This window comes from Phascolarctos cinereus, unplaced genomic scaffold (genome assembly GCF_003287225.1).
Source record: "Phascolarctos cinereus isolate Bilbo 61053 unplaced genomic scaffold, phaCin_HiC Scaffold_9;HRSCAF=440, whole genome shotgun sequence".
NCBI classification, from domain to species: Eukaryota; Metazoa; Chordata; class Mammalia; order Diprotodontia; family Phascolarctidae; genus Phascolarctos; species Phascolarctos cinereus.
The window spans coordinates 131,763,778-131,783,966 of record NW_027556402.1 but is presented as its reverse complement, the minus strand read 5'-3'; the positions used below and the strand labels follow the sequence as shown (position 1 = coordinate 131,783,966).

General features: G+C 37.0%; 1 protein-coding gene across 1 annotated transcript in view; it reads right to left on the bottom strand.

Moving 5' to 3' along the window:
• Positions 1-9,591: 9,591 nt before the first annotated feature.
• The window catches only part of TMPRSS11D (transmembrane serine protease 11D), a 53,307-nt gene continuing 42,709 nt past the window's right edge, over positions 9,592-20,189 (bottom strand). Inside the window, exons 8-10 of the mRNA XM_078148857.1 lie at positions 17,907-18,166; positions 15,029-15,171; positions 9,592-10,877 (exon numbers count right to left, since the gene is read on the bottom strand). Coding sequence (XP_078004983.1) covers positions 10,716-10,877; positions 15,029-15,171; positions 17,907-18,166 — 565 coding nt within the window. The 3' untranslated portion in view covers positions 9,592-10,715. The remainder of the gene's footprint in view (positions 10,878-15,028; positions 15,172-17,906; positions 18,167-20,189) is intronic.

Below are 20,189 nucleotides of genomic sequence, written 5' to 3'. Positions count from 1 at the left end.
TCAGACTCCCTTCTTGCAATCCTACTTTACATACCACCAGATAGTTAAGCCTAGACTCTCCTTCCAAGGCCATACATAGTCAGGTCCAAAAATGTCCTTGCAGTTTTATTTCTCACTACTATACCATACCTATGCTATAGCCAGTCTGGTGGTAGAGTGGATAGAGTGTTGGGCTTAGAGCCAGGAAGACCTGTGTTCCAATTTGCCCTCAAATGCTTACTAGCCATGTGACCTTGAGCAAGTCACTTAACCTCTGTTTGCCCCAGTTTCATCAGTTGTAACATGGAGTTTATAATGGCATTGAGTACCTTCTAGGGTTGTTCAAATAATATTTGTAAAATGTGCTTAGCCAGTGCCTGGTACATAGTAGCCGCTGTATAAATGCTTATTACTTCTCCTCCTTCCTCCTCTCCTTCTCCTGTTATTCTCTTAACCTGCATTGCCTTCTCTGCTCCCCTTGCTTTCTTATTTCCTCACCTTTCCTCATCTTGTTTCCTCCACCAGGAATGATGCCCTTCCCCTCCATCTTCAACTATCAAAAGTTTATTTACCCTTCAAAGTCTTGTTCAAATATCAATTCCTCTCATGAATCCTTGCATAATTGCCCCATCTGGAAGCACCCTTTTCCCCTTGTGCGCTCCTACAGCACTGTGGGTGTTTTACTCTTATGACTTTTACTACGTAATGTATGCAAAGTACTTTGCAAACCATAAAGCACAATTTACTGTCATTTACTATGATCATGCCCTTCACTGGATTGTTGTGAGGTCCAAATAAGATAATTTGCAAAGTGCTTTGTAAACCTTAATATATTGTAGAAGTGTTGGCTGGATTTTGTATCTCTGAAAAATATCCTGCTTTGAAATAGAGCAGTTATTGAGAATGAATAAATTTGTCTAGTATTAATTTTTAGTAGCTCAAGCACAGCTTCAAAATCTTCCAAGGTAACAGACTAAAAGCAGATTACATAGGAGTAACCTAGCAAGCTAACTTCTATGACAGTATCTTAGCAAATTCTCTGCCAATAAAAACATTGATATTCTTGTAAAACTGTCTTTTCCTGGAACAAGATATAACAAATGGAATGGAGGGAGTTTTTGATAACCTTTAACAGAGATTCACAATGTCTGGGGGAGAGGGGAAACCTATCATACTTCCAACATATTGATGTTTATCATCAGAGAAATACTATTTTCTTTTGAATAAAAGCATTATATTGAGTCATTTAATATATGTACAGTTAATTATATTTTAAGCGATGGTCTTCCTGACGAACAACTCTTCCAAATATTACCATGAACACATAATTTCCCCCACATTTTAAAGATAAATACCAGGGGCAGCTAGGTGGTTCAGTGCATAGAGCACCAGCCCTGGATTCAGGAGAACCTGAATTCAAATCCGGCCTCAGACACATAACACTCACTAGCTGTGTGACCCTGGGCAAGTCATTTAATCCCATTGCTGAGCCAAAATAATTAAATAAATAAATAAATAAAGATAAATACCAGCAGATATGTTTTAAATTAGTGTATGATTTTCTTTAGCTGTATTTAATGGTAACATGGATGTAATTTTTTGTTGTTGTTGTTGTTGGGTTTTTTTGGCCAAATGGGACATGTAAAATTTGAAACCCATGAACTTAATTAAAAAAAAATTCTTGATAAAAATCCTAGCAAAAACCACTAGAAAGAGCTAAATTCTGTTCATTCAAAAGCCATTAAAGATTTTTACATGAATTTTTAAAATGACTTTCATGGATGAATGAGCTGAAATATTATACCACAATAGAATAGAATTTAAGCCATGAACATGAATAGATCTTGCAGCTTTCACTAAAAAGAAAACTCTTTCTTATGAGAGACTTTTAAATAATGACCTGCCTTGACTTTCTATGTCTCTATTTAACCTAAGTAATATTAAAAATATTATTATGGGTTCCTAGGCTTAGATATATCTGGCAGTTTTTTTTGAAAGGGATTGATTGTCTATGAACATCAAAACAAAAACCTACCATTTGCAATTTTAAGAAAATTGGCCTGTTAGTTTTTTATTTTTTTATGTTATTTGTTCTTCTGAGCCTTTTTGCAATTCTTCCATGCGTATTGGCCCATTAAAAGGCTACATAGAATGATCTAATGAGAAGAGCAATGAGATGTTAGACATAGTTCCAGTTGCAGGTAGCTCAGTGGATAGAGTGCCAGGCCTGGAGTCAGGAAGACTCATCTTTCTGAGTTAAAATTTTGCCTCAGACACTTACTAGCTAAGTGTCCCTGGGCCAGTCACTTACCCCTGTTTGCCTCAGTTTCCTCATCTGTAAAATGAGCTGGAGAAGGAAATGGCAAACCACTCTAGTATCTTTGCCAGGAAAACTCCAAATGGGGTTATGAAGAGTTGGATATAACTGAAACAACTAAAAAATAGCAATAACCAGTTGCAGGAGTGTCTCTAATTAGCTCTGTGCTATAAGGTCAGTCACTTCATCTCTATCATCTTCAGTTTACTCTTTTATAAAATGGGAATAACGATAACAAACCTACAAACATAGAATTGTTGTAATGCTGAGTTCAGACAATCTAACTTTGAAAAATCAAAGTAATATATCCAAGGGGGCAGAACGGAAGGTATAGAGTGTCCCAAAAGTCTTTGTGCAGTTTTTAACTACCAAGGTGTAAAATTGCTTGATGATGCTTGGGATGCCCTGTATTATTAAAAGAATACTTGCATTCATACTAATCCAATACCAAGATCAAACTCAATGTTTACTGTTAGTTAAATATACTACTAAAATAAAATGTGTTTTTATTTTCTCAAAACAATATATACTAATGATTTATAACATCTAGGTTTTTTTTCTCTATCATGTTAAGAAATTGACATTCCATGCCATAGAAAACACCAGATACCAGTGGTTTTTTTTTTGCAGAGTTACAGTCTCAATCTGTAGATTGAACTACCTTTATTCTCTTCGAACACTTTTACTAAGGCTCTGGGAGGAGTAAACTCTCTTTCTTTTGATTGAAACAGACAGAGCCCTCTAATTTCCCATCAAGTGCTTAGTAGAACTTTCCTGGAATTGAACTTTACTGTTTCTCACTTTTTTTGGTGATATGTGTGTATTGCTCTGAACACTCAAGACATAAATTGCAGCTTCAGTTCAGAATTCTGGTACTGTGTCTCTGCGATGTCAAATTGTGGAGCCATCCAGAGAATTGAGTTTTTGAAAAACTTTTTCTTGGAAGTTGGCATTGCAAGTGCTTTAAGAGCAAGAGCTGTCTAGCTGTTCCTATTTGTATCCATGATACTTATCACAGTGCTTGGCACATTGTGAGTGCTTGATGAATGCTTCTTTTACTATTCATTCATTGTTTGTATTAACATAAACTCACAAGTGTTAATTTATTTGATTTTGGCTTTTTTCTCCAGATCTTATGATGAAATACCTAGCAGGGAACTTTAATCTTTCAATTCATTAGAATTAGAGTAAGAAAACAAATGTAGACTTTATCTTGGGAAAATGGAATATGTTGGGGAAGTTGCACTTAATATAATACTTCCTCTGAGATAATAGTAAGTTTAAAGGGTAAAGAAATGGCATTGTGATATAGGGAGAAGAGCACTTGATTTGAGGTCAGGAGACCTCGATTTAAAAACTGGTTCTGAGACTTAACCAGTCACTTGATTTAACTTCTCTGACCTGCATATTCTCTTCTGTAAAATGGGGACCATAATACTGGCATTACCTGTCTCACAAAATTACTGTGAGGAAAACACTTTGTAAATCTTAGATTCTCTATAAAAATGAGCATACATTTTTGATCTTGCTGTGATTGGGGTACAGTATAAGTGAACTAATTGTGGAAATGAGGCTAGTAGCCAGGGATGACATTTGAAGATGACTGATTTCTGAGGATACTTCACGTGTTCCTGGTATATTTCAAATATATTGTCAATTTTTATGTAAATGCAGATGTCTAATATTCCCTTTTACTTATGGAAGAGAAACTCAAATGTCTGTCTCTTTTTGAATACCTGGACATTTAAGTTTAGGAAAAATTTTTAAAGTAGGTAAGTTAAAATCTGGCCCCGAGAAAACTGAACCAAGAGCAATAGTGCAACACAAAACTGATCCCTCCAGGTAGGCTTTGGTGGTACATATACTGAGATTGAAATAATTTTAAAAATTCAGCCTGTCCCTTGTGCAAAGATGACAGCCACTTCAAAAATGTTCCATATTTTTTTTTCTTCCATGAAATTTCCCATATTCTTCTGAGAAATGCTCACTGCTTTTGGCTTTGGCTTAGAAAGGGAACTTCCACTGCTATTCTACCCTTAACACAGCACTTGGCACATAGTATACACTTTATTGACTGACTGAGCCCAATTATATATTTACCCTTGCCTTCTTTTATGAATATACATATGATTGTAGGATCATATATTTAAATCTGGAAGGGACCTTCAAGTACAATTCAAGTTCAATTCCTCTATTTTATACATGAGGACACTCAGGTTCAAAGAGATTGTATCTTGTCCAGGTTAACATAGCTAGTAATTATCTGAAGCAGGATTTGAACCCATGTCTTTCTGACTATAGTACTCTATAGTTGTTGTTGTCTTTTGTACTCAAAGAGGAAAAAAAAATGATATCACCATGTCAGGGGCAATGTACAATGTGTCTGGCTGTGGCTGATCAAACCAATGTAAGCTTAGAAGGATCTACTATAAGTTGGGCACAAATGGTTTCTATGAACATTTGGGATGGAGATGGCCCTAAATTTTTGCATCTCATGTTGCTTTTGTGCTACTGCAATTCTGCTTTGCTCATAGAGCATAGTTCCTTCTTTGATGTGGGCACACTATGCTGTGTGGTCCTTTGCTGGGGTTTCTCATGTCTCATAATGAGTACCAAAGTTCTTCAGAGAGACCTTGAGAGTGTCCTTGTATTGCTTCTTCTGACCTCCATGTGAGTGTTTGCCTTGTATGATTTCTTTACAAAATTGTCTTTTAGACAAATGTGTGTTTGGCATTTGAACAATATATATTATGCTGCCTTTCCTATTACCTTGACTTGTCAATAACACAACACTTTTGTTGTGCATTCTAATGTTAACATAGTGTCTTTATGTTATATACACACATATATTGTATCATTGTTGCTTTCCTAGATTTTATATTCCTGGATGATAGGCATCAGTTCTGCATGATTACTTCTTTACTGTGTCTGGGACAGCATCATATGAATTAGTTGCTTAATAAATAAAACCTTGATTAACTGCAACTAAAGAATGGGATATTTTGTTCAACTGAATTTTTTAACCACTGAAGATTATTTGGGGAAAAAAATCTTTAAGTTTCAGCCCCTTTAAAGTTATTTCTGGGCTGTATTATTCCATACCTCTGCCTTAGTAATAAGCATACCCTACTAAAATGCTTTTCTGGTACTTTATTTTCCATTGCAGTGTTCATAGGGTTTCAAAGGCTTTGCCAACAAAGCACAATCTCTGGCAGGTTCTATCAAATGAGAAAGGCTTTAATTAGGACCTAGGGACTTTCATACAAAGACTAGCCTATCTACATGGGGGGCGGTTCATCACCAAGAAGCCACCAGTATCACCAAACTGGCAATAGCAGCCCATAAAGCCACCTGCTAAGGTGTGGATGGGTTATTATCTACATTGACACTCTAGATGATGTCATGGTTTTTTTGAATATTGAAATAAGTAGCAAGCAGAGTATAATTTTTTCATTGATATTTTAAGATCTTGCAGAGCCATCATTCTGAATATGAATTCTTGCTGTGTAGAACTATGAACACAGATGACATCCTAGAGGCTGGAAAGGGTTAATACACCTTCCTAAGCAATAGTACCACTAAGTGTATTCCTTCAGTTTCTAAAGTGATGCATCTTTTATGCAATCATCCTTTTGGTTTTCCATTTGGTTTTCCCTTATCAAAGGGCAAGGTGCTTGTAAATTAAGTGCTAACACTGCTGCCCAAGATAGACTTCCATTTCCTGTTGTAAATGCGTAACCAAATGTTTATATTTGTATGTGGAATCAACACACACACACACACACACACACACATACACACACACACACTCGCACATGAATGCTGTGGCTTACTTTAAATTACTAGTTTAATGTTGGCCTCACAAGTGTATAACCAGGGAGTGCCAAGCTGGAAATCTGCCTCAGTTATAGAAATGGGATGATTACAACACTGCAGAATGTGTTGAGTCCTCAGAGTCAAATGACACTTCTTTAATTTGAGAACCAATTAAAAAAGTTGGTTTGGACTGTCTTCCAGAAATCTTAAATTCCATACATAATTAAGCAGGGCAAATACTCTTTAAAAAACTGATTTTAAGTCACATGCATTGCCAAAGAGTAGAGCTGGAAATAGATAGTTGGTGTTTATGTGTTTCATTAAGAGTCTGCTGTGAATATTTGCCATAAAAATACAACTAAATCTTTAAAAAAACTAGGGCCCTAATTTGGTCCCTTCTTCAGTCTAAGGATTGAACAGGGCAGAAGTGCTGTTTATTACAATGCTTCTACAATGTATTCTAGTTTCACAGTCTAGACTGGCACTAAAGCGGAGTGGTAAATTTGTTTGTGATACAAATTGTTTAAACTAGTATGTAAGTAAACTTTTAATAGACTTCACTAAATTTATAGCCTGTGTATATCTGTGATATTTCACTTCAACAGAAATTAAGTGCCTACTTTTGACAAGGTACTGTGCTAGGGGCTGAGGATACAAGGAAGGATCACACACACACACACACACACACACACCCCTTGCAAAAAGATCTTTGATTTCATGAGTGCAGGGAACTCCCTTCTCCAATGAAGATCCCAAATGGTCTATGGTTTAGTAAGTTAAATCCTAACACATATAATTATAGAGATTAAATTACTTGTTCAGAGTCACAAAACTTATAAAATCAGAAGCCAGAGTGGAACCCAGGTTTTTTTGACCCCATGTTCATCTTTCTGTCCTCTATTCCATGCTAGTGGTCAGGCAGGGATGGGAAGAAAGAATATATGAAAGAAAGGAAAGTGCTTTTTTCCCTCAAAATGATCATAGAAAAGTTGGCATTTAACATAGCTATTGACTGGTTTAAGCTTTAACCATCTTAGTGGTTTTAATTTCCACTCTACCTTATCTTTTTTGCTAGTTCTCATATTTCTACTTTGGCCTCTGAGGTTCATTGGGTTCCCTTAATTAGTTCCTTCCTAAGAGGTTTGTTTTTTCCCCTCAAATTATATCTCATATAGATTCTTATTGTAAGTCTGAAATCCATTAAAGTTCTGAAATATCTGAGCAGGCTTTATAGCCATAGCTCACACAGCCTCTCTGTGAAGGAATTAAAATGTTTTATATGGAAGAGAGATTAGACTTGTACTTGAATCCAGAAGGCAGATATGGGACCAATGGGGTTAAATTTTAGAAAGATAAATTTTAGCTCAATGTCAAGATAACTTCCCAGTAATTATAGTTGTTCCAACATGGAATTGGTTGTCATGGGAAACAATGAGTTCCCCTTCATTGATAATTTGCAAAGACAGATGAGGTGATCATCAGAAATATTGTAGAGAGGATTCAGGCTACAGCTGGGGGTTAGACTAGGTGACCTCTGTGGTTCTTTTCAACCTCAAGGTTCTATGATTCTAAATATTAAAATCCTCAGAGAAAATGGCATATTAGAGCAGTAAGGAGCCTTAGAAATTACCTAAGATGATTTACAGATGAGAAAATAAAGCTTCTTAAAGTAGTGAAAATTGTCATGAAAATCAGTGGTTTTGCCTAGTAACAATGCTTTCTGATCTCACTTGAGAAGTTACCTACTTTGGTTCTGAAACTTGACGACTCAGTTATGTAAATATCTTATTTTATCTCCCCTCTCCCATGTGCAAGTGGGTGAGCACCTGCATGTGGCGCCCCCCCCCTTTTTCTTGTAATCTCCTTGAAGGCAGGAATTAAGACATAGCTAGCCTATAACTAGTGGCTAGATTCTAGCCTATGTCTACCATACTACCTTGCTCAGAGTAGACACTTAATAACAATTGAACCAAAATGTCATCCTTTACTCCCATAAAGGCTTATATAAGAATAAAACATCTGCACTCTGAGGTCAGGGACAGTTTCATTTTTGTCTTTTAATCTCCATTGCCCAGTATGGTACCTTTGTGCACCATAGGCACTTACTAAACGTTTGTTGTTGTATTGAACAGAATTGAATAGTTTTATGTTGGATCATAATACATTAAAGCTTAACACTGGCTTAAGACTTGGTACATCCTGTACTTTGGTGCTTCAGTGCATTCCTATATTTCAACATTTATTCAATAAATATTTATTAAATATCTACTATAAAATTCTGTGATTCTAAATGTAATTGTACTATTAGAATAGTACTAGAGTGGTGGAAAATGATTTGCTCAATCAATCAACAGATATTTTTCAAGCTCCTATGTCAGGCATTATGCTAGGTTCTGGAAATACAAAGACAAAAATAAAACTGGCCCTGCCTTCAAGGAACTCATATTCTTTGAGGGGACATAACAACTCCTTAAGGGCAAGGACTGTCTTTTGCCGCTTTGTATATCCCCAGTGCTTATAACAGTTCCTGCAATGTAGTAGGAACTTAATAAATGTGTATTGATTGATTAATATAAGTATATACCAAATAAATATGATGTAAATTGGTAGATTGCCACGAATAGCTGAGGATGGGGAGGGGTCAGGAAAGGGTTCATTCAGGGAGTGGCATATGAACTGAGATTTGAAGGAAGCAAGGAGTTCCAGGTTGTGGAGATGAGAAAGGAGGCCACTGTAGGATTGAAGAAAAACCCGCGTAAGCAGAAGGATATTGGAGATGGAATGTCATGTATGATATGGGAGATAGAATAGCAAGAAGTCCAGTTTGGTGAGACTACAGAGTGAATGAAGGGTAGGAATGTGTAATCGGGCTGAAAAAGTAAGTTGGAGTCAGATTGAAAAGAGCTTTACAAGTCAGACAGAGTAGTTTGTATTTGATCCCTGGAGACCTTAGGAAGCTGTTTTTGTTTGTTGCGTAGGGAAGTGGCATAGCCAGATGTGTTCTTGAAGGGATATATCACTTGGCAGATACATGGAAGACAGATTAGAGAGGGGAGAGATTTGAAACAAGAACACCAAGTAAGAGAGAATTGCAACAGTCCAAACAAGAGACAGTCGGGACCTCAGGTGGTGGCCACGTAAGTGAAGAGAACGAAACGGATGGAAAAAAGATTGGAGATCAAACTGACAAAACTTTGAACAACTGATTGGGTGTGTACAATCAGTAAGAGTGAGTAGAGGATGACTTCAGTTATGAAGCGAAGGATTGCGTGTGTCTTTTACAGAAATCTGGGAATTTGGAAGAGGTTGGATTTTGAGGGGAAAGCTAATGATTTCCGTTTTGGATGAGCTGAGTTTGAGATGCCTAGTGAACATTTAATTCACAACGTCCAATAGGTGGTCCAGACAGGAGCTGAAGAAAGAGACGCACATTTCATTTTAGGAATTCCAAGCACATTATATTTACAATGAAGCCTTGATTAACTAGTACTCTCAAATATTCATAGTTTAACCATTTTATATCCACAGAACTATACAAAGACAATAATTGTGTTAATTATTCCTCAGAGGCACTATCAAATCCCCAAAGACAGTTTAAACAATGCTCACCATGTTGTACCCACAAAGGCTGAAAAGTAAACCAATTAATCAGAGCACCCATTTTTTCAGCACTTGGATTAATCAGGGCTTTACTACCTTTCATTCATCCTGTAAGGCAGATAAATGCCCCATACTTTTTATTTACACTTGACAGACAGGAAAAATGAAAGATACAATGATAGCAGGGGAAGAGGACATGACTGTACCAACACAGACATCAAATTACTTTTCTAGTCACTAAAACTCCTTTCCTTGCTTTGGTTGTTACAGTATAAAACATTGTAAAAATAAGTGTATTCAATTATCCCTGGATTACTACTTTGAAGTACCATTTGGTAAATTCCAGAAACAAATTTCTATTTACTATTACTGTTCTGTCAGCAGGAAAGAAAGGAATGGTGTAAAGGTCAGACATTTGAATAATGAATATTGAATAAAGAAAGGCTTTAGATTTAAGGAACGGAAATCTGTAAAGTTGTAGTTATAAAGCCTGAGATTTAGAACTGAAAGGGACTTTAGTACAATCTCCTCATTTTACAAATGCCAAAGCTCCAAGTGGTTAAGTGACTTGCTCAAGGCCACACAGGTAGCAGGTGGCAGAGTTTGGATTTAAACCAAGGTCCTCTAGTATGCTTTTCACAACATTGCAGGGCTTATCCTTTAGATAAAGAAAGAACTGCCAAATCTCTTTGGCTAAGTGGAAAATGGAAAATGGGCCTTCAATGACGATGTAGTCCCTTCAGCTTAAAAAGCAGGCAAAAGAATTTCAAGTCCTGCAAAACAGCACTAGAAAGATCTTCTAGGTTAAAAATAATCTGTCCCCTAAAAAGAAAGGAATTATTATAACGAGCATCTCAATGAAGAACTATTTTGTAAAAACTGTCGAGGAATTTATGAAAGCACCATCTTAAGGTAGTGACCGAAACTGAATGGGAAAAAGGCTTGGCATTTCAGACAGGCACGCCCTGCATACAACATTTACAGTAGAGACCAGCTTATTGTACTAGATTCCAGTTTGTTGAGTTATCCAGTCACGATAGGAGGGCACATAAGTATAGACTCCAGGTTTGTCTGGCAGGCCACATTCATATCCCCAGCTCACTATTCCCCAAACCGACCAGATCTGCCTTGAGTCAGCCATCGATAATGGTCCACCAGAATCTCCCTGAAAGAAAACCAACATTTGTGATTAAGTATCATGATTTTACCCTAAATTGCAAGGAACTCTACATGTGTTTATATTGTTTGTTTCAGTACTAGCAGAGGATGGACTATCATTAGAAGAATGAATCAAAGAGCAGGTATAGGATTTTATATTGTAGTATGATTTAGGTAGTCTTATGCTGTCATTGTTGAAACTTACCATGTAATGAAGAGTCTAGAAATGTTGATTTCTCTACTACAAGTCTCATAGTTAGATAGGACTTTAGAGGTTATCTAATATAATTCTCTTATTTTATTTTATTATTTCATTTATTTTTATCATCATAGGATCACTGGCTTCTTTCAAGACCCAACTCAAACATTATCTTCTGCCAAAAGCCTGGGGTTACCTGGTGGTAACCTCCCCCCACCCCACCCCATCCCACCCAGGTTACATTATATTTATTCTATATGTACCTTCTGTCAATCCTCTTTGGGTTCATGTTTCCTTCATTAGAATCTAAGCTGTTCAAGATCAGGAAATGTTTTTGCTTTCTCTTTGTGTCTCCAATTCTGACCATAATACCTCACATATACTAAGTAACTTAGTAAATGCTTGTTGCTTCATTATCATTGTCATCATCATTATCATCATCATCATCAATCTTATTCCTATCTTTTAAAAATGGAATTCAGAGAGAAAAATAGTATGAAGATATTACTATTCTGTCAATCCTTTTAATGTAATATTGTGAAGACTATTGAGTAGGTGAATACATGTCAGCTTTTTGTTACTGAATACGAGTATTGGCATTTAAGTCCATCAGCTGTAGATTCACAGAAAGCATCTTTGAGACTACTCCAATGGCAGACAGGACAACAGGAATGACACACCTCTTGACCTATTCTTCTACTAAGTCTCTCTATTTTAAAAGCTTTACTATAACAGACAGGACAACAGGGATGACACACATCCAGACTGGTTCCAACATGGTATAATCCCTTTTGCTAAGTCTCTCCATCTTAAAAGCTTTTTTTTAATAGTTTGATGACTGAGTAGTTGGTATAGCAATATATATTAAAAATATTCTTAAATTTTTTTCAATGTGTCCAAGCAGTTGTGGGCAACACTTCAGTCTTTAATGATGCGCCAGTTGCAGTACAATTTGTTTGTTGAATTCTCAAGAATATTTTGATATTTGTATTTGTGACATGCAAATTTGCTGCCTGTGGTTTATGAAGTATGGTGAAGTTCTTTTATATAATTCTAGCTATGTGATAGTTTCAGCTGAATGATGAGATTGGAAACCAGGTGCAAAATATTTAAAAGAGAGTGAAGAGAAGTAGTAGCACCAAGTATAAATGCCTTTTTCAAGGAGTTAGAGATATAGAACAGTAACTAACTAAAGCAATAGCTAGTGAGGCTTTTTTTCCCCCTTAGGATGAAGGATGCTTGGGCTTGTTCATAGATAGTAGAGAAGGAGCCGGTAGATATGAAGAAACAGAAGATTAGAGTAGACAGGTGGGATAGGGCAATCAGCTGGAAAAAAACAAAAGGGGATGGGGGCAAGGGTACATACAGAGTTGTTGGTTTAGTACAGAGTACATAATGTTATCAAAAGAGAAAATGTATATTAAATGCATTGCAAATTTTAAAGTATTTTATGTTACTTAGTATTATGACTTGCAATTTCTCTGGATACATTAATTTTGTTTGTATAATAGCCTTTTCATTTTATATGATATAAATTATGCTTTATCTTGCATCACTTCTATTCCTTGCTTGATTAATAGTTTTCCCTAATCATAATTTAAAAAGTTTTTTCTTCCTTTCTTCCTTCTTTTCTTTCTTTCTTCCTTCCTTTCTTTCTTTCTTTCTTTCTTTCTTTCTTTCTTTCTTTCTTTCTTTCTTTCTTTCTTGTCATGGACATACTCCCTTGGTAGTCTGGTGAAGCCTCTGGACCCCTTCTCAGAAAAATGTTTTTACATGCATAAAATAAAATGGAGGATTATGAAGAATATCCATTATACAGAAATAAAAAAAAGTATATATATATATGTATATATATGTGTATATGTACATATATATATATGTCCCGCCAATCTAAGTTCAAAGATCCCTTGAAGTCTGTCCATGGATCTCAGGTTAATAACTCCTGCTCTGATAATAATAATAACTAGCATTTATGTAGCTTTAAGGGCCTTACAATTCTTATCTATGGGAATCCCTAGTACCCAAAGGCAGATATCCCATATAAGAAGACAAAGAAAGGAATAGTTGGGGTGGAGGGGTCATATCCTGAATAGAGGTACACACACAATATTTGGATAACACCGGCTTCCTATATGGGCCACTGGCAGTGCAGAAGATGTGCTAGGGTAGCAACATTGAAAAGATCACAAAAGATTCCACATTTGAGTCTCTAAAGCCCCCTATGCAAGGTGGAGCTACAGCTGGTCCCATGGGCATCAATACAAATGTCTCATCTGCATGGACATCCTTAAAATGCTTCTACAATATACTGTGAGGAGAGTTGGCTCTAACCAGGTGGTAACCCTCCCTATGCCAGCTCACCCATCACCCACCCACCTAGACAGATAGAATACATTTATACACAGACCCCTGAACATAGTCCCCCATATACAAAAGCTTCTGAAGCCAGAGCCATCTAATCTCTTCCCTGTCATCCCCCTGTCCCACCTGACCAAGCTCAGATTCAAACTGTAACTGGAGAGAGATGGCCTGGCCATCTCTGTTACTCCTCCCCTCCTACTGGGAAGGACCCAATGGATTATTGGTGCTGAGCAGACACACAAAGATGGACCTGTAGACACACAGCCAGATCAAGCACATGTGACGCAGATCCTGTATATATATAACTTTGTTGTAGTTGGGACAGATCTTCCTTTCCCCACCCTCTAGCTGTTATATAATTTCTTCTCTCCTAAAGGAGACAGGAAGTGGAAAATCCTACCACTGCTTTACACCCTTCTTTCAGTCCCCTATGTTTGCCAGTGGTGGTTTTATGTTTAATGGTTTATTGTTTTTCATTTGGTCCTGGGGCTTGAGGGTAGTATCTGTCTCTGCTTTAGGGCTCTTTGGTACCAAAGGATGGAGGCTCACTTGGTCACTGCTCAGTCACAGAGACCAGGACTGCTGATAAGGAAGGAAGGAATAGGAGTTCCTTATAGGGGAGTGGGGATGGGGAGGGGCTGTGCCCTTCCCTATTCCTGTATAGCACCTAGTTAAAATAGTGGTCCCTGTCCCAGGCCTTCTTGATTCTGTGTCTGTATGTTTCCTACAGAGGTATTTGTCCTATTTTTTAGACTACATTTGACATGAAATAAACCAGGTTACACTCTTAACCTGCTCCCCCCCCCAAAAAACAAAAAAATCCCCCCAAAAAACCCAGAACAAATTGACACGATCCAGTAATGACTACTTGGGTTTGATCTATTTGGTCTATTTGATCTAATAACTATTTGGGTTTGATCATTCCACTAATTCTAATTCTAATTATTATTAACCAGTACATATCTCTTTCTTATCCAAAAGCATAGCCTAAGAAACTTTGTTCAATGCTTCGCTGAAATCTAAGTATATTATGTCTACAGTGTTCCTCTGACCTCCCAGCCTAATTTCCCTGCCAGAAAAGGAAAGGAGGTTAGTCTGACATGTGGCATCTGAAATACCTATGTATCAGATGTCTAGTTTGAAATATCTAATAGACAGTTGGACACATACATCTGGAGTTTGGGAGGGAGTTTGCATATCTTATCACTCTGACTTTTGTGGAAGCCTATGTCATTCAAACAATTATACTTAGTAAGATATATTTCCATTTTTAAATTAAACCATTATTAATTAAAATTCATCCATTTTTAAAAGATCAAGAAGAAGATAATTAATACCATCCTTACCTATTTCACAATTACTCTGATACCATCTCAACTTATTTTTTCTGTGACCTATTGGGTAAAAATAGCTCTCTCTCTCTGTCTCTCTCTCTCTCTCTGTCTCTCTCTCTCTCTCTCTCTGTCTCTCTCTCTTTCTCACTGTCTCTCTGTCCCATAAATTCTGAGAGGGCAGGAATAACTTCAGAGCAATTTATTTGTACCATTAGTACTATGCCACATATAGCTACATGCACAATTTTGCTACTCAGGACCTACCTGACAAGCATCAGTGCCACCTCCAGGTGTTCCAGCACATATCATGCCAGATGTGACAAGTCCATTATAGCTCTCTGGCGCATTACAGTCATCATTGCTTATGATCTGGACCATACCTTGCCGAAGAACATTTACGCTTGTACCTATAGATTACAATGGAGAGGAAGACAAAAATAGTGAGAATTTGGAATTTACAAATTGGATTCTCTACAATCACAAATATGATTTAATGAATAATGAATGCAATTTTCCCAGTCTCTATCGAAAATCCTCTTCTGTATAGTATCACAGGGAAGGCATTGATAAAACATTCATATGAAAGAGATGCTCCCACAGTCTCCCAACAGCAATAGCATGGGATAGAAGGTATTGATTTCAGGAGATCTACTATTACTACTATTACTACTACCACCACCACCACCACCACCACAACCATTCAGTGGAACTTGAATATGTGATATTATTTCTTCTTCTTCTTCTTTTTTTTTTTTGATTAGACTTGCCCAGGGTCACACAGCTAGTAAGTGTTATGTGTCTGAGGTCAGATTTGAACTCAAGTCCTCCTGAATCCAGGGCTGATGCTCTATCCACTGCACCATGTAGCTGCCCCTATATGTGATATTATTTCTAAAAACACATATAATGCATACGCAGTATTTATTAAATGTTTGTTAGGGAGGACATTTCATATGTGTCAAGATTCTTGTATTCAATTCATTTATACAGAATGCATACACAGTGACTTTTAATGCTTCTAAAAAGGCTGAGGATGTATGTGGGTGTGATTGAAGATGCTTTTTTTCCCCCCAAAGAACTCTCTGAGACATTTTATAGTAGTATCCACTTTGCAGGTAAACGGCACAGTGGATAGAATCATCTTCCTGAGTTCAAATCCAGCTTCAGACACTTATTAACTGTGTGACCCTGGGCAAGTCACTTAACTCTGTTTACCTCAGTTCCTCTGTAAAATGAACTAGAGAAGGGAATGGCAAACCATGACAGTATCTTTGCCAAGAAAACTCCAAATGGGGTCACAAAGAGTCGGACATGATTAAAAGACTGAAAAACAACAACAACAACCTCTTTACAAAGATTCAATTTGATTCATTTTGACAAACATTTATCTCACTTAAAATGTTCAAGGCACTGTTCGAGGTGATAAGGATAGAAAGACAAAGACAAAAGAACTCTGTCCTCATTAAGAATTTTGTGGTTTTGCCAGGAGCTTTACAATCCAATGTCTTTGGGAAAAGGCAGTGAATTTGCTATTTTAAAATAGACCCTCACTGTCTACTTAGGTGGATGCTGTATTACATAATGCACATAAACATACATACAGCATAATACATATGTGCACACATACATACATGTGTGCATGTGTGTGCAGAGGGCAGAACTTGGAAAAATGGATGTGGCAGTGGGGCAGATTTCCACTCATGTAGTGAAACATTTCCTAGCAACTACAGCTGTTTTGAGGTATCAGGTATCAGAGATTGCCTCCAGAAGTAGTAAGTTCCCCAACATGGGAGATTTTCAAGGGAAGTTTCCTATTTATGTTTAAACTAGGTGATTCTTAACTCCCAGTATCTACCTTTATTTTAGCTTTCTCTCTTTTGCCTTAGCCTCACTTAATTAATTAATTAATTAATTCAATAGGCATTTTAGGGGTGCTATTTGCTTAGTTCTATAACCAGTTATAGGAAACACAAAAATAAGCAAAAGAGTTGCTTTCTGCCTCTAAGGCAGAATGTACATATATGGAACATTTAGAGAATAATTGATATGTAACATTATTCTGTAGAGGATTTAAAAATAATAATAATGTGCTAATTGCTTCACAATTATTATCTCATTTGATCCTCACAATAATCCTACGAGGTAGGTGCTGTTATCTCAGTTTTACAGATGAAGAAACTGAGGCAAATGGAGCTCACATGGCTAGGAAGTACCTGAGACTGAATTTAAACTCAGGTCTTCTTGATGCTAGGCCCAGGGCTCCCGTACCTCCTAGCTGCCATAATATGAGGAGGTTGATGTGGTGAAAAGAGTCCTATATGATATTAAATTAATTATGTAATCTCTCTGGGCCTCAGTTTCTTTATCTATAAAATGAAGATGTTGGACTGGATGATCTCTAAGGTTTAGATCTACAAACCTGTGAGATATCTTAACCTACACTCCTGTCCTCCTTTTTTTTTTTCCTTAATCTTTCTCTTTTGCCTATGCCTCAGAACTGTTGATAACTTCTAGGGCCATTACTTTGTCCTCCAAATAGAATGCAGGGCTAATGAAACAAGGGCTGGTTGCATAGTATAATGGAATGAGTGTTGGAGTTGGAGTTAGGAGACACGAGTTTGAATTCTACCTCTAAAATTTATTGGCTGTGTGATTATGGCTAAGTCACTTAACCCCTCACAGCCATAGTTTCCTAGTCCTCATTGAAATGAGGTTATTAATGCTTTTAGTACCTACCTCAAATGGTTGTTGTAAGGATCAAATGAGATGGGACTATGTGAGTCTTATTTATTATTATAGACTGTCATATTTATTACAGACATAAGCTTCTGAGAATTCTGGGCTTGAGAATTTGGCCTTCAAATCATTATAGGGACAGAGGACTTGGGGATAGGAAGGACCTTAGAGGTCACTTACTCCAAAGCCCTCCTTTTACATATGAGGAAAGGGACGCCCAATGAGGTGAAGTGATTTGCCCCAAACTAAGCTAGAATCTGAAAAAAAAATATATTTTTTCCCCCTCTAAATCCAGTGTTCTTTCCAATATGCCATGCCATACTGCTTCCTTTAATACCTGCTTCCATATCCCTATGGGCCTTAAATGTTAAATGAAATTAAGGCAAGTTTTTCCTGAGACACTCACCACCAGGTTGAAGTGATCCCCATCCTGTCACATAAACAGTGGCTCCTACAGGGATGTTCTGATTGGCCTGTGGGAGACAGATTCTATGGATGTTTCTGTTAAAGGTGACTCCACTAGTGAGCTCTACAAGTGCAATGTCATTTTCATGAGTTTCTGATATATAATTAGGATGTATTATAATCCTCATCACATTTGCTCTTTTTTCTGGAGAATTTAGGAGATATCCAAAGGTAACAGTCCATTGGCGTGGATCACGGACACTAGAAAAAAGATGGAAATGTATGCAGTTAAAATATTCTTGGATCAAAAGCATAAAATATGGAGTTTGTAGGTGTGTCTCTCACGAGGGCTTCAGATTTCTGGGCTTGTGTTTTTTTTTTTCTTTGCAGCTAAAAACTATTTACCAATACCTTTAGACTGCATGTTATATGTTTCACAATCATTTAGTAGAACTAGATAGGTTATAAGGAATTCCTTCCTAAGGAGAATTGCTTACCAAGGAAAGCTCAGGTCAATGACTTTAGAAGAAATATTTGGAGCTATTGATGATCCTGGGCGTTTTTGGTGCTATGTTATAATTCCCGGCTAAAATCATAATGAACTCCAATGACAGGTAGCCAAGTAACTCACATTTACATAATGAGTTTAAGATTTGCAAATGGATTTACATATGTTATCTTATTTTATCTTCACAACAATCTTTTAAAGTAGATGATATTATCATCCCTACTTTACTGATGAGTAAAATTAGGCTTAGAGAGGTTGTGACCTGTCCAGGGTCACAGAGTTAAGGCATGTCTAAGGTCTTCCTGACTCCAAATCCATTGTTCTGACTTCTAAGCCAAGAGTTAATTTTACATCATGGACATTTCAAAAGGGGGTGAAGCCTATGGATCCCTTGTCAAAATAATGTTTTTTAAATCATAAATGAAAATCTGTAGAATTATGAAAGAGATCAATTGCATTGAAATAAAGATGCCTTTTCCCCCTTCACAAATTCACATATACTTTGAAATCTATCTATATCTATGGATCTCAGGTAAAGAATCTTTGCACTATGGCATGCTGTCTCTTAAGTATTGTTTGGTAAGGGATAGAAACTGGATCTGTGATTTTTCTTGGTATAGGAAACTCCCAGGTGAAGAGACTCCCCCTTCTAATGGGCATGATAAAAGACAAAAATGGTAGGGACTTAACAGAAGCAGAAGAGATTAAGAAGAGGAGGCAAGAATGCACAAAAGAACTATACAAGAAAGATCTTAACATTGCCAAAAACCACAATCCTCTGGTTACAGATCTAAAGCCAGATATCAAAGGGGCCTTAGGAAGTGTTGCTAACAGTAAGGCTAGTGGAGATGATGGAATTCCTTCCAGCTGGACTATTTGAAATCTTAAAAGATGATGCTATTAAAGTGCTTCACTCAGTATGCCAGCAAAACTCTACAGTGGCCACTGGATTGGGAAAGATCAGTTTATGTCTCAATCCTAAAGAAGGGCAATACCAAGGAATGTTCAGATTACTGAACAATTGTGCTCATGTCACATGCCAGTAAGATTATGTTAAAATTCTACAAGCTAGGCTTCAGCATTATGTGAAACAAGAATTATCAGAAGAACAAGCTGGTTTTCAAAGAGGCAAAGGAACCAGACACCAAATTGCCAACATTCACTGGATTATGGGGAAAGCAAGGGAATTCCAGAAAAAAAATCTACTTCTGTTTCATTGGCTGCACTAAAGCTTTTCACTGTGTGGATAACAATAAAATATGGCAAGTCCTTAAAGAGATGGGAGTACTAGATTATCTTGCTTGTCTTCTGAGGAACCTGTGTATAGGCCAAGAAGCAACATGGAACAAATGATTGGTTTAAATTTGGAAAAGGAGTACAACAAGGCTGTGTGTTGTCACCTTATTTATTTAACTTGTATGCAGAGTACATCTTCTGAGATGCCAGGCTAGATGAATCAAAAGCCAGAATTAAGGTTGCCAGGAGAAATACCAATAATCTCAGATATGCAGATGATACCACTCTGATGGCAGAAAGTGAAGAGGAATTAAGAAGCCTTTCAGTGAGGGTGAAAGAAGAGAGTGTAAAAGCCGGCTTCAAGCTTAACATAAAACAAAACAAAACAAAATAAAACTAAGATCTTGGCAACTGGTCTCATCACTTCCTGGCAAACAGGGGGAGCCGAAGTGCAATCAGTGTAAGATCACTGCAGATGATGACTGTAGCCATGCAATTAAAAGATGTTTGCTACTTGGAAAGGAAGCTATGGCAAATCTG